The sequence below is a fragment of the Schistocerca nitens genome, chromosome 2, assembly GCF_023898315.1.
Source record: "Schistocerca nitens isolate TAMUIC-IGC-003100 chromosome 2, iqSchNite1.1, whole genome shotgun sequence".
Classification (NCBI taxonomy): domain Eukaryota; kingdom Metazoa; phylum Arthropoda; class Insecta; order Orthoptera; family Acrididae; genus Schistocerca; species Schistocerca nitens.
Genome location: NC_064615.1, coordinates 519,508,248 through 519,523,946, shown reverse-complemented (window position 1 = coordinate 519,523,946; position 15,699 = coordinate 519,508,248). Strand labels below are relative to the sequence as shown.

Below are 15,699 nucleotides of genomic sequence, written 5' to 3'. Positions count from 1 at the left end.
TCCCACACTCAGACTTCTAACATTACACATTCCAACTCATAGAATGTTACTGTTTTTAATTAATTTATTTATTTATGATAACCTCCCCCTTGGAAGTTGCCTCCCAGAAACCAGAATGCAAAATTAATCTGAAGTCATAATAATGAATTAAGGATGGGTCCATCTTTTTGCAAGTTGTTGTTGTTGTGGTCTTCAGTCCTGAGACTGGTTTGATGCAGCTCTCCATGCTACTCTATCCTGTGCAAGCTGCTTCATCTCCCAGTACCTACTGCAACCTACATCCTTCTGAATCTGCTTAGCATATTCATCTCTTGCTCTCCCTCTATGATTTTCACCCTCCATGCTGCCCTCCAATACTAAATTGGTGATCCCTTGATGCCTCAGAACATGTCCTACCAACCGATCCCTTCTTCTAGTCAAGTTGTGCCACAAAATTCTCTTCTCCCCAATCCTATTCAATACCTCCTCTTTAGTTATGTGATCTACCCATCTAATCTTCAGCATTCTTCTGTACCACCACATTTCGAAAGCTTCTATTCTCTTCTTGTCCAAACTATTTACCGTCCATGTTTCACTTCCATACATGGCTACACTCCATACAAATACTTTCAGAAATGACTTCCTGACACTTAAATCTATACTCGATGTTAACAAATTTCTCTTCTTCAGAAACGCTTTCCTTGCCATTGCCAGTCTACATTTTATATCCTCTCTACTTCGACCATCATCAGTTATTTTGCTCCCCAAATAGCAAAACTCATTTACTACTTTAAGTGTCTCATTTCCTAATCTAATACCCTCAACATCACCCGACTTAATTCGACTACATTCCATTATCCTCGTTTTGCTTTTGTTGATGTTCATCTTATATCCTCCCTTGAAGACACCATCCATTCCATTCAACTGCTCTTCCAAGTCCTTTGCTGTCTCTGACAGAATCACAATGTCATCGGCGAACCTCAAAGTTTTTATTTTTTCTCCATGGATTTTAATACCTACTCCGAATTTTTCTTTGTTTCCTTCACTGCTTGCTCAATATACAGATTGAATAACATCAGGGAGAGGCTACAACCCTGTCTCACTCCATTCCCAACCACTGCTTCCCTTTCGTATCCCTCAACTCTTATAACTGCCATCTGGTTTCTGTACAAATTGTAAATAGCCTTTTGCTCCCTGCATTTTACCCCTGCCACCTACAGAATTTGAGAGTATTCCAGTCAACATTGTCAAACGCTTTCTCTAAGTCTACAAATGCCTTTCCTTAATCTATTTTCTAAGATAAGTCGTAGGATCAGTATTGCCTCACGTTTTCCAACATTTCTACGGAATCCAAACTGATCTTCCCTGAGGTCGGCTTCTATTAGTTTTTCCATTCGTCTGTAAAGTATTCGCATTAGTATTTTGCAGCTGTGACTTTAATAACTGATAGTTTGGTAATTTTCGCATCTGTCAACACCTGGTTTTTTTTGGGATTGGAATTATTATATTCTTCTTGAAGTCTGAGGGTATTTCGCCTGTCTCATATATATTGCTCACCAGATGGTAGAGTTTTGTCAGGACTGGCTCTCCCAAGGCTGTCAGTAGTTCTAATGGAATGTTGTCTACTCCTGGGGCCTTGTTTCGACTCAGGTCTTTCAGTGCTCTATCAAACTCTTCACGCAGTATCATATCTCCCATTTCATCTTCATCTACATCCTCTTCCATTTCCATAATATTGTCCTCAAGAACATCACCCTTGTATAGACCCTCTATATACTCCTTCCACATTTCTGCTTTCCCTTCTTTGCTTAGAACTGGGTTTCCATCTGAGCTCTTGATATTCATATAAGTGGTTCTCTTTTCTCCAAAGGTCTCTTTAATTTTCCTGTAGGCAGTATCTGTCTTACCCCTGGTGAGATAAGCCTCTACATCCTTACATTTGTCCTCTAGCCATCCCTGCTTAGCCATTTTGCACTTCCTGTCGATCTCATTTTTGAGACGTTTGTATTCCTTTTTGCCTGCTTCATTTATTGCATTTTTATATTTTCTCCTTTCATCAATTAAGTTCAATATTTCTTCTGTTACCCAAGGATTTCTACTAGCCCTCGTCTTTTTACCTACTTTATCATCTGCTGCCTTCACTATTTCATCCCTCAAAGCTACCCATTCTTCTTCTACTGTATTTCTTTCCCCCATTCGTGTCAATTGTTCCCTCATGCTCTCCCTGAAACTCTGTACAACCTCTGGTTTAGTCAGTTTACCCATGTCCCATCTCCTTAAATTCCCATCTTTTTTTCACTTTCTTCAATTTTAATCTACAGTTCATAACCAACAGATTGTGGTCAGAGTCCACATCTGCCCCTGGAAATGTCTTACAATGTAAAACCTGGTTCCTAAATCTCTGTCTTACCATTATATAATCTACCTGAAACCTGTCAGTATCTCCAGGCTTCTTCCATGTATACAACCTTCTTTTATGATTCTTGAACCAAGTGTTAGCTATGATTAAGTTGTGCTCTGTGCAAAATTCTACCAGGCAGCTTCCTCTTTCATTTCTTCCCCCCAATCCATATTCACCTACTACGTTTCCTTCTCTCCCTTTTCCTACTACCGAATTCCAGTCACCCATGACTATTAAATTTTCATCTCCCTTCACTATCTGAATAATTTCTTTTATTTCATCATACATTTCTTCAATTTCTTCGTTATCTGCAGAGCTAGTTGGCATATAAATTTGTACTACTGTAGTAGGTGTGGGCTTCGTATCTATCTTGGCCACAATAATGCGTTCACTATGCTGTTTGTAGTAGCTCACCCGCACTCCTATTTTTTTATTGATTATTAAACCTACTCCTGCATTACCCCTATTTTATTTAGTATTTATAACCCTGTATTCGCCTGACCAAAAGTCTTGTTCATCCTGCCACCAAACTTCTCTAATTCCCACTATATCTAACTTTAACCTATCCATTTCCCTTTTTAAATTTTCTAACCTACCTGCCCAATTAAGGGATCTGACATTCCACGCTCTGATCCGTAGAACGCCAGTTTTCTTTCTCCTGATAACGACGTCCTCTTGAGTAGTCCCCACCCGGAGATCCGAATGGGAGACTATTTTACCTCCAGAATATTTTACCCAAGAGGACGCCATCATCATTTAACCATACAGTAAAGCTGCATGCCCTCGGGAAAAATTACGGCTGTAGTTTCCCCTTGCTTTCAGCCGTTCGCAATACCAGCACAGCAAGGCCGTTTTGGTTAGTGTTACAAGGCCAGATCAGTCAATCATCCAGACTGTTGCCCCTGCAGCAACTGAAAAGGCTGCTGCCCCTCTTCAGGAACCACACGTTTGTCTGGCCTCTCAACAGATACCCCTCCGTTGTGGTTGCACCTACGTTACAGCTATCTGTATCGCTGAGGCACGCAAGCCTCCCCACCAACGGCAAGGTCCATGGTTCATGGAGGGGGGGGGGGGGGGGGATTGCAAGTACACAATTTATTGTTTTCTTTTAAAACCCAAACATGTCTCACCACAGTTATGGCATTCTCAGTGGCCTTTTTTTTATAGATTTCCTTTTATTCTATGTTATGTGTGCCCTGTGACTGCCAACCAAAATCAGGAACAGGTATAAATTAGTAAACCATGTCATCATTGTAGTATTTTGCTGGTCATTAGATGTGACAAATTTGTTTTTATGTACCAAACATGTTTTTGTGCAGTTGAACTGAATGTTTTCTCCTGCTCATTTGTAAACACTGTGTCCTGCCCTATTGCTCTGCCTTGGAGATACATTACACTGCACTAATGTATGTCTCTTTGGTTGGCAGTCACACAACACACACAATGTAAAATAAAAGTAAAATAATAATAAAAACTGAGTATCCATAACTGTGGTGAAACATATTTCGATGCTGAAGCTGAACAATAATTTCTGTGTTTGCAAAAAGGCGGATCCATCCTTAATTCATTATTATTTTTCTGCAAGCATGGAAATGAGCTCAAAACTCCAATATGGTAATTTGAAATCTTTTGCTGGTGGAGGTCACATCTCATGGATGCCATTTTCCATGTCTTTAATGTACAAGTTTCCATGGTTGCTACTTGCAACCCAATCATAAAAGTACAATTATGAATATCTTGTATAAATCAATACTCCCTACTTTCATGTCCTACCATACACATTAGGGGCGCAATTGGTACTTCATGTATTATCTTCTAAGTCAACTTTCAACTGTATCAAGTTTGTAGCGCACTTGTGAATGCCACCCCAGCTCTAAAAATTTATTTAAATGGTAGCACTTCTCTCTCCAGTTTTGGACTGAAAATTTTGATTTTCAGTTCTCTATTACTACATCCCTGCCTACACTACAGTGTTGCAGTAATTCCATGCTACCATAGTAGCTTAATACAAATGAAATTGTTGTTCACTGTCCAAGCTTGCTCTGTTTCACCATTCCTCCACCATCCTCTTTCTCTTGCTGCCTGTGTCCACATTTAGAAACTGCCACTTTCAGCCTGTGGTTCAAGTACCTCTTTATTCTCTTTATAGTTTTTCCCCATCCTTGTGTAATTACTTCTTTCTCACTCCCTACCACAAAACCACTAACTTAGCTGCCTCAGAATTGTTTATAACACTCTTCTTGGATTGATGTAGAAGTTCTCCTTCTCTGCAAAACTTTAAAGAGACCATCTCTTGCCCATATCCTGGTCATTCCTGTGTTTCATTTCTCTTGACCTTGTTAATTTTGCAGTGGTTGGAAATTTCACAATTCCTGGCTTTCATCTTGTGACAGTTCCCAGAACTCACTAAACCTTTACACTAGGCTGGATGGAACACCATCTTATTGGTGAGTACCGTGCACACTCCCGCACTGTTGGCCACCTGCAGAAAATATCAATGGAATGTCATTTCCATTGCCAGTTGATTGCTTCCTTCAAAATTCCGAAGTTAGCAGAAGCTTTGTCTCTCATATAGTAAAGTTTGAGGTATTTCAGTTAGACTATCATCCAAGTACATCCTAGAATGTTGACAGTAGTTTGTCCCATATTATTGTAAGCAGAAGCTGTTGTCTCTGAAAAGATCTTGTGCAGTAGACAAAGTGAATGATTAAAGCATTATGATGAAGAATTTTCCAATGAAACTGTTGACAGACATCACTATCCGTTAACTGGTATAGATTCACTTCCCAGTCCACTTGAATGTGTGTTTCACATGAGACCATTACATGCACTTTTGGCAGTTAAAGTATCATTCTCTTTGCATTATGCCTTTTCCAATCAGATATTTTTCCCTATAAAACTCAATTCTCACCGACCATGCTTTCAAACCACTCATAATATTAAACGCTCCATTTGAGGTCTTTCTTGCTCATAGCATGCAGTAGTCTTAAAATATAGGATGCACTTTCTACTTACCCCACATTCACATATAAACTGATACATGGATTAAGCAGCAGTCATGTAAAGTGTATTATGTAACAGGACATTGTACAGGATTCATACACTTTTGTTGACAGTACGTTTTGACTATGAATTACAAAAGCACAGTGCATGAATGAATGAGTGGTAGTGGTATGAATGCAGAGCCAACAGAGAAACTTAATGATAGATTTCCTGTACAGAGGTCTACACTACAAGTGATGTATATTTTCATAGATTTTATAAAACTTGTATGTAAGAAAATTCCAAAAATATTATAAGTACATAATTTCAGATTTTGCTCCATTTCAGTTTTGTTGGAATTTTCATCTGAACTTCATTTAAGTTGTATTTCGTTTACATTAAAACTAATATTTTACCTTGTATTGTATGTGAATAAAATGTGCAGTTAAGAGTGTTTGACTACCATTATACCACAAAAAATTTTGAGTAGCTATAGTACGCAACCACATATTTATAGATGAATGTGTTTATTAGCACAGTAAGCTTATTTACTGATGTTCAAAATTTGGTAAATGAAGAGTGTCCAAGTGTGAAATTCTGTGTTTAACACTGCATTTTTTCCTTTGTTTTGATGCAGCACTGAAGAAGTCTACAATCCATTTGTGTCTGCTGAACGCCAGATGATGGAACTTCTAGCAGATGATGGACCAGTGACTCCAAAAGTAACGTCGCGAGTAGAAGTTCATTCAGCGCCACCTTATCCTAAGCAAAATCCTACTTCCTTGCCCACAAATAATGCTCGTGCAGGACTGCATTCTGCACCTGTTGCTCATAAAACAGTAGAAAGTAATAATTTTACACCTACTAGCTCCTCTGGACCTTCTGAAAGTTCCCTCCTTAATTCAAGTACAGAAGATGTTAATTCCTCATTGACACCACCGATGGGTACTGACTGCACATATGATACATTACAGTCACCACCTGTTTGGTCAGGTTCTCTTCAAGAACTAGATGACATGCTGAACCATGGTATTATTCCATACGATATTGCTGAAAGTTTATATGCTGGGTCTGATGAAAGGGGGTCCTCTCTTAGTTTATGTAGTTTGCAATTCCTTGATCATATGTCTAGTCAGGAAAGCAGTTCAACAAGAAAAATTTCAAAAATACGTGCGAAGATGGAGGAAGCATCTTTGCAGTTACAGAAATCAGTGGCATTACATGACAGCTCTACAGAGTTAACAGAGGAACCTAATGATAGATTTAAAGGATTTTCTGATAATGATAACCTGCCTTGTTCTTTTCCCCAAACATCCTTCTTCCTTTCCAGACCTGATCCCAACATCAGCACTGACACTGTCTCATTGTCTGGCTCAGACGGCCTTGTATCAAGGAAATTGTATGGTGAGCTAGACTGCAAGAGTGAATCTGGTGAGAAGGAGAAAGCAGATGAAGTTATTCACCATAATTCGCAAATAATGAAAATGAATCTTGAAGATGATATATATTGCAAGGAGAATGTAACCAGTAAGCAGTATTCAGCTACTGGAAAACACAGTATTGACTCTGCTTACAGTAGGTAAGTAATTTACTGAACAGCATTCTATTATTCACTATACAAAAGAGACATTTAGCAGAGGATAGCTTCAAAAATGTTAAGTTGCACATTCTATCTGACCTTTCAGACTTACATTCATGTTTGTGTTTATTCTCAGTGCATTATTTTGTATGAATTATCTTCCACGGACCCCATGGAAATGGGGCGCTTGGATGTGGAGTGAAGTAAAGAATGTGCTTTGTATTTGCTTGCAGTGTAACAAATTGACTTAAAACTTTAATACTATAAAGTGCTGATACTTATTAAAAGATATTACATTAATATCAAGAATTTCTGATGTGATATGCTCAAGTTGAGAAGAGAAGCACACAACAGAAAATTATTTACATAAGATTGCCCTTTCAGTGAGTTGGGTGGCTAGGACCAGTCACCAGCTAATCATGGTTCTTTCTAGTGTATGACACACTTGCTGTGTTACTATTTTGTAATTAGATGCAGAGCCTTGCCAAGTGTAGCTGTCTGCACACCTCCAGTTCAGTCTGTCAATCACAAAGTTTTATACTGAAGTTATAATCCAGCCTTAAACTTCACCATGTTATCAACAAAATATTTACTCATAATATACACAGGTGCACTATTAAATACATATGTTTCCATGTGTCTGACTTGTATCTGTTCTAATTTTAACATCTTTGAGACTGATCTCAAACACACTGGACGAAGATAGCTGGGCTCCGTTTCAAAACTCTTAGGTCTGTAGCAGTGAATGTAATACATTTGAACAATGTACCAAGTGGAATAGACATATTTGGTGTACTTATTCATGAGAATATTGCAGTACTTTGATGAGACAAAACATTATGACTAACTGCTTAGTAGGGTGTTGGTCTACCTATGAAATGCAATATAGCAGCAATTCTGCATGGCATGGATTTGACAGGTGTTGGTAGGTTTCCAGAGGTATGTGACACCAGGTGTCTATGCAAAAATCATGCAATTCCCATAAATCTCACTTTGATAGTTTGTGGGCAAGGAGCTGGCACTCGATAGTGTCCCAGAAGTGCTTCCAGCAGGTTCAAATCACGCAAATTTGGTGGAAAATACATCAGCATTAGTTCACTATCATGCTCCTAAAACCACTGTAGCATGATTCTAGCCTTGTGACATGGACAGTTAACCTACTGGAAGATGCCATTGCCATTGGGGAAGACATCAAGCATGAAAGGATTCAGATCATCTGTAGTATAATGTTCACACAGTCTATCGCTGTCATGGTGTCTTTGATTAATAATGCAGGTCCCATGGAAGCTTAGGTGAATGTCCCCACAGTATAAAACTACATCCAGTGAGCTGTGTTTGTGGCAGGGTGCATGTTTTGAGTAGCCATTCATCTGGATGACTGTGTATCTGGACATGACCACCAACCTAGTGAAAGAAGAAACGTGATTTATCCAACCAGGCAATATTTTTCCAATGATCCATGGTCCCATCTTGATGATACTGTGCCCACTGCAATAATAATGGATGTTGTTGTTGGGTTAACAAGTGAACGCCTAGGGGTCATCTGCTGTAGAGCTCCATGTTCAGTAGTGTGCACTGAATGGTGTGCTCCAAAATGCTTGTATCTGCTCCAGCGCAGATCTACCACAGTTCATCATCTATATTGTGTTACATGTTGGGAAAGTCTCCGACCTCCACTTTCAGTGACGAGGTCGAGACTGCCAACACATTGTCATCTACTCATGGTTTCACTGTCCTTCAGCTACTTTCCATAGATGCTCACAACAGTGACATGCAAAAAGCCAACGAGCTTCATTGTTTCTTGTATGTTTGTTTCTAGGCAACAGCCATAATAATCTGCCATTTGTCAAAGTCAATTATTTCAGTGGATTTCCCAGTTTGTACATCTACATCTATACTCTGCAAACCACTATGAAGTGCATGGCAGAACGAACCTCCCATTGTATCAGTTATTAGGGTTTCTTTCCATTACATTCATGCGTGGAGCACAAGAAGAATGATAGTTTGAATTTGTCTATGCATGCAGAAATTATTCTGATCTTATCCTCATGATCCCTATGCGAGCAGTATGTCAGGGGATTTAGTATATTCCCAGAGTCATCATTTAAAGCTGGTTCTTGAAACTTCGTTAACAGACTTTCTCATGATTGTTTACATCTGTCTTCAAGAGTCTTCCAGTTCAGTTCCTTCAGTATCTCTGTGACACTGTCCCATGGATCAGACAAACCTGAGACCATTCATGCTGCCCTTCTCTGCGTACATTCAGTATCCTCTGTTAGTCCTATTTGGCACTGGTCCCACACACTTGAGCAATATTCCAAGACCAATCACTTGAGTGATTTGCAGGTGATATCACCACTAGAATGATTCCTCATTTGTCTCTGCTGCACTTATATACTTTTCTTAACACACCACTTGCCTGCAATGCAACCAGACAGCACTCATTCTCAAGGTGGACAGTCTTGAAGTGAAAACTTGTAGAAACTATTTTACACATAGTTTGCTTCAGTGTAATATTTTTGAAACTCACAGATACAAAGGGCAGCATCACAATTCAGACGCCCCAAAGACATTGCTTTTGAATACAATATTCCTTCTAGCTCTTACTGATATGAACAGACTCTTTGCAGGCATAGGACAGTGCTCTTTTTTTTCTGAGTAGATGGTATCTTTTGAGTAGATGGTATCTTTTCAGCAAAAGTCTGTCACAAAGCTTGAACAGTCCAAGACATAGTGAAGAAACAATTTCTTTACGTTGGTTACTTTGTGCCACAAAAGAATTCCCTTAATCTATATAATCTTGGAGGGGCACTTCTTTTTCCATAATTTTTTCATGTCTACTTATAAAGCTTACATAATATATTTTTCCCCTCCATTTCAAGTATAGTAAATGTTACCTTCTCACAATAATCAACTGTTCTTTTTTTATTCTCAGATTGACAACCATATATTCTGGAACCCTTTTCCTTTAATCATTCAGCTGACTTTGTCTTGTGCTCCCATAAATAATCAAACACAACAACTGATGTATGATACTGGTACATATGAATCAAACAATGGAAAATTCAGGCTAGAATGTAACAGTATTTTTAAAAGGATAGTTGCTATTCACCACATAGCAGAGATGCTGAGTCACAGATAGGCACAACAAAGGACTGTCAGAAAGTGAGGTTTCGGCAAACAGGGACTTGGTTGGAAATAGACAATGTACACGCACACACTCTTATGCAAATGCAACTCACACATACATGACCACAGTCTCTTCTGGCAGAGTGTGTGTGTGTGTGTGTGTGTGTGTGTGTGTGTGTGTGTTACCGATAAAGGCCTTGTTGGCTGAAACCTCACTTTCTGACCATCGAAGATCATTGCCGAGAACATCAAAGGCACACTCGACTGAAATATCCAAATAAGTCGGCAGTAGCAGAGCACTGTTTGTCCGAGAAACACGAGATGGATTATGAGCATACCAAGATCCTATCTCAGAACTCTAAATATTGGAACAGCTTTATAAGGGAGGCTACCGAAATTCGCACCAGGGAAGATCTTATCAACCGAGATTGCGGCTACAATCTCAGCAAGGCTTGGAACCTGGCATTGAATGTAATTAAGAAGACTCTCAGCAAGAAGTATGAACTGGCAACCAGGGCGGATGTAGCAAACGCATCAATGCTATGACAGATTCTGACGCCCACGTCTTTGTGACTGCTGGCGCGGGGGTGCGGACTGAGAAGAGAGCAGCCCAAGGGGGAGGGGATTTAAATCAGCTGCCCGCCCTCAGGAGTTCAGTTCGTCAGTGCACCTGACGATGGCAACATGTCTGATCGCCGAAATATTGTGCCCGTTGGACACTATGAACTGGCATTATACCCGTGGTCTGTTCGAGCAAGATAAATGAAAATTTGAATATCAAAATTGGGGAACACATAGTAGATGAAGTCAAGGAATTCTCCTGCCTTGGAAGCAAAATATAATCTTATAGAGAAAACAAGCAGAATATTAGAGGCAAACTAGCACAGACAAAGACAATATTTCTTACCAAAAGAAGGTTACTGGTGTCAAAAAGAGGGCTTACTGTGGAGAGTAAATTTGCTAAGCACCAAATACTACACTAGTACCATTATATGTGCCTACTAACCTCACAAATGGTGATGAGATTGAAATAATGTTTTATGAGATAAAACAAATATTTGGATTCCTAAAAAATGAAAATTTAACTGCGAAGGGGATTAAAATTCAATAATAGGAAAAGGAAGAGGAGGAAAAATTTAGGAGAATGAGAACTAGAGGAAAGGAATGAAAGGGGAAGCAACCTGATGGAATTTTGTGCAGAACACATTTTAACTATTGATAACACTTGATTTTAGAATAATGAAAGACACTTGTGTGTATGGAAGAGACATGGAGGCAACAGAAAGTTTCAGAGGGAATCAATGACAGTAATTTCAAAACCAAGTTAATTGAATGTAGCAGAATGATATCAGTTAGTGCTTAAGAAATTAGATTAGGAATAACACACTAAAAGAAGTAAATTAAATTTGCTATTTGAGGAACAAAATACACTGTCCAGTCACATTAATGAGGCCACCTGTCAAAAATCTGAATAACCACCCGTAGCAGCACAAGTCATACAGCAAGAGTGTCAGTGATGGTCTGGAAAGCACCAACAAGGATGTGAAGCCATGCTGATTCCCGTGCTATGGCCAGCTGCACTAGGTTTCTCAGTTGAAAAGCAAAGTGCATGTAGTGTGGATATGGCCCCAAGCATAGACGGATACTTGTGTTGATCCATTGTGACTTCCAGAATGATGAGATCACCCACAAAATGTCACAAAAACATTCCCCAGATAATAATGCATGCAGGATGTTTGCTTTCAGATATTTCTTGCTGTACATGCCAATGGCTATCTGTCTGATAGAGCATAAAACTTGATTCATCTGAAAAGGCCACATGTCACCACTTAGTGGAGATCTGGTTGCGGTACTGACATACAAATTCCATCCTTCATTGCCAATAACCAGCAGTCAGCATGGGTGCATGAACCTGGCAGTAATGTTCACTGAACAGTCATTGAAGAGACACGTTGTTGCTGGCACCTTGGTTCATCTGGGCAGTCAGTTGCACATCAGTTGGGGGTCTTTTCAACCATTTACATCTCTGCAGTTATCATTTAGACCTGTTATCGATGGCCTTTGGTGCACCACATTTGCCTTGAGGCTGATTTTGGATAGTGCCACTTTGCCATGCACAGTATACTTTAACCCAGAGGTTCCAAACTTTTGTTTGTCACGCCCCCCTTCTGCCGAAAAAAAAAACTTCTGTGCCCCCCCCCCCTAAAAAAAATAGAGATTTTTATTAATTATCAAGAAACTATTGAAAAATTTGTGATGGTGACGTCATGTAACATGGTGGGCTGTTAATGTATCGAGTCACAGTTATTAACGTCATCAGTCTAGTCTAGTGATTATAAGCCACTCCTAAAGCAAAGAAAGTCCTTGGTAAACAAGGAAAAATGGTTGCGACCTTTGCAGATTAGTGGATGCGGGCCATTATTTTATGTTGAGTGTAGCTTATTACTTTCACTCATTATCAAAAATAGTCACTCAGTCATGGTGTTAACGAACATCACTGATTTGTACGCCTATAGCGTTCCCCATTCTCATCTCGCATAGGTTGGCATTTATGTAAACAACGACAGTTACCGAACAGCGACAAAGACCCGGTTCCCAGAACCAGAAAAAAATAAAAAATAAGTTTTACGAAATAATTTTGCAGACTACACAGAACTTTAAAAAATATGAATAAAACAACTTCCTTACCTTGATTACATTCCCTTTCTGCACACCATTTCTTCACCAGTATATGATTTTAGGACTACTCTTTGCTTGCCATATCTAGGATAAACTTTCGCTGTGTCTTCATCCAGAAGAAATACTATTATTAGTTGAAATAACATACCACACCTAACATCAGAATCCATAAGGATCACACGCAGTATTTATATTTAAATCAGATTCACTATATTTATTTTATATTGTTTCTTCGAAATAGGTTTTTGTAATTTTACAGTATTACCTACATGTAAGGATAGTTAGGAGGAAAATTACAAGTTCTCTTATAATGTGACATATTTATTATAAAAATATTATTTCCACACACATATAGCAAAAAACAGACAAATAAATCAATATGAAGGATGAGCTTGCATATTTTTTACAAGATTTTGAATTCTTGGCTGAATAGTAGAAACAGCGCAACGTAAATCATTGGCAATACTGAGTTTGCTTCTAAGCTTATTTTTTATCGCCACTACCGCTGAAAATGCTCTTTCGCACAAATAAGTGCTTGAAAATGGTAAATACAGTTTCAGTGCTTGTTCTGCTGTGCTGGGATACACCGTTAGATATTTCACCCAAAATAAAGGCTTATCCATCTTCTCAAAGTCATACTTCGCTGCAGAATCATTTTTAACTTCTAAGACTTCCTCTTGTAGTCTGTCTGGCAACACATCCACGTCAACATTAAATGGATCCATCGCTAACCTATAATAAATTTTATCATCACGAGTGTTAGGGAAGTATCGTTCGAATTCATCAATGAGGTGCTGCAAATGGTTCGATATTTTACTCTTAGTATCAGTATCCTTAAAATAGTTTTGAAATTGGGCTTCTTCCAAACTTATAAGTAAACGCTTTGATGGCATCCCGATGAAAAATTATGTTTGACTCTCCACCTTGTTATTTCAAATTCAATGTGTTTAAAGATTCGAAAATATCTGACAGGTAAGCCAATGCAACATGAACACCGGGCTTTCTAAATTCCATATAGAATTCAGTTTGTTTGTTATTTTCCAAAAACTGCATCACTTTGTCTCGAAGTTCAAATAATCTTCCTAGCATATTTCCTTTTGAGAGCCAGCGTACTTCTGTATGAAATAAGTGTTTTATACTCTGCTCTCAAGTCTTCACAAAGAGCCGTAAATAACCTGGAAATTAATGCACTCTTTTTTAATATATTCATGATTTTGATGCACAGTTTCAAGACATCATTGAGTTCCTCTGGAAGTGTCTTAGCTGCCAATGCTTGACGGTGTATTACACAGTGGATAGCAGTAACACTAGGGTATTTTTCTCTGACCATCTGCACGAATCCTGAGCGACATCCAAGCATTAATGGGGCAGCGGCTGTGCATACGCCTATCAGTTTCTGCCGTGATAACTCATTTTTACAAAAGAATTCAGAGACGGCTGCCATTATATGAATTGCTTCTGAAGTTGACTTTAACTCTGTAGAAAACAGCAACTCTTCTTTAATTGTTTAATTTTCTATATAGCGAACGAAAGCTAGCAGTTGGCAACAATTCGCAACATTGGTACTCTCATCTAACTGTATTGCGAAAAACTGCAATTGTTTGACGACCGTAACTAATTGATTTTGTATGTCTTCGGCCATATCATCAATCCAACGTTTCACAGTATTGTCAGAAAGCAGTATTTGTGAAAGTTTGTGTTTACTTTCTGACCAAAGAACAATATCAGCAGCTTTCAACAAACAGGGTTTGACTAGTGTCTCTCCGATAATATGACTTTTCTTGGTCCTTGAAATAAGCAGCAATAACTCATACGAGGCTTCCACTATCTTTTCTGATGTCTGAGCGAAGGATCCAGCAGTGTCCAATTTCATTCGTTTCAAATTATCACATTTTGCAACAAAAAATTCCTTCAGCTTCTCTTTCAATGCACCATGCTTTGCCCACAAATGGCGTTCCAGACGAGGTGGTCTCATGGAATCATTGCTCAATACCTCATAGCAAATAACACTTTGCGGCTGGTCAACACCATTTTTTTGTATAGAAGCAAAACCGTATTCGATATAATCATCATTATATTTATGTTTTTTCACGACACTCATGGTGAAGTAAAAAGAAAACAAGAAGTTAACAGTATAATTTCATACTAACACTGATTTTACTGAGGCACAACTGTGAAAGATTTCAGCAAAATCCAATACATCAGATGTGTCAACAACTGCAAGCAACCAACTGAAATAAAGGAAAGCTACTGTCGTCTGTCGGCACCTCAGATGACTGCCTGTGAGGAGTGGGGCGAAGAACGGGGAAGCCCAGCCGCAGCGCAGGTAGTCAGTGCACTGTCTGTCTGCGACCTGTTGGCCGAGCAGGGCTCTTGCTGGTCAGAAATGGGCTTTTCCCGGATTAGGGCGGAAACAGCCTACAGGCACCCTAAGAATTTGCTACCTGTAGTGCGGTGCTGTTCTGAGCAGTGCAGCCTGGGGTTTTATGCAAAAATCGTTTTCGTGCCCCCCTATCTTTTGTTACTTATAAATGAAACGTTATAAGTTTTGAGATAACATCAATGAATTGGTTGTTAATTTTCACAGTAATTAAGTAAGGTCGTGGATACTCCTCATACATCGCTTGAAACTGAGCACAGTGCCAAGCAGTTATCTCTGTACTCGTGCCAAAAGACAACATTGTCGCAGCAAAGAACATACACTAATTTCAAACGAAATTATGCCATATTTCAAAATGGCAGAAAAAAATTAACTGTTTTGTCAGATAAGTAATCCGAATGAAAGAGCAGTGGTAAAAAAAAAAAAAAAAAAAAATAGCCTCACTAATGGACTTCATTGTCTACCTAGCTGGGTTATGTTTCATTGTTAGCAGCCCCAACAATACAGCATGAAGTACTCTGCTCAGAACGAACACTTGTATTAGTTTCGCATTCACGTCGTGCACATTTT

At 39.0% G+C, this 15,699-nt stretch overlaps 1 protein-coding gene across 1 annotated transcript in view; it reads left to right on the top strand.

The window, feature by feature from the left end:
• Positions 1 to 15,699, top strand: part of LOC126236501 (uncharacterized) — a 314,789-nt gene that overhangs the window by 258,542 nt on the left and 40,548 nt on the right. Inside the window, exon 8 of the mRNA XM_049945857.1 lies at positions 6,000 to 6,941. Within this exon, the coding sequence (XP_049801814.1) occupies positions 6,000 to 6,941 (942 nt within the window). The remainder of the gene's footprint in view (positions 1 to 5,999; positions 6,942 to 15,699) is intronic.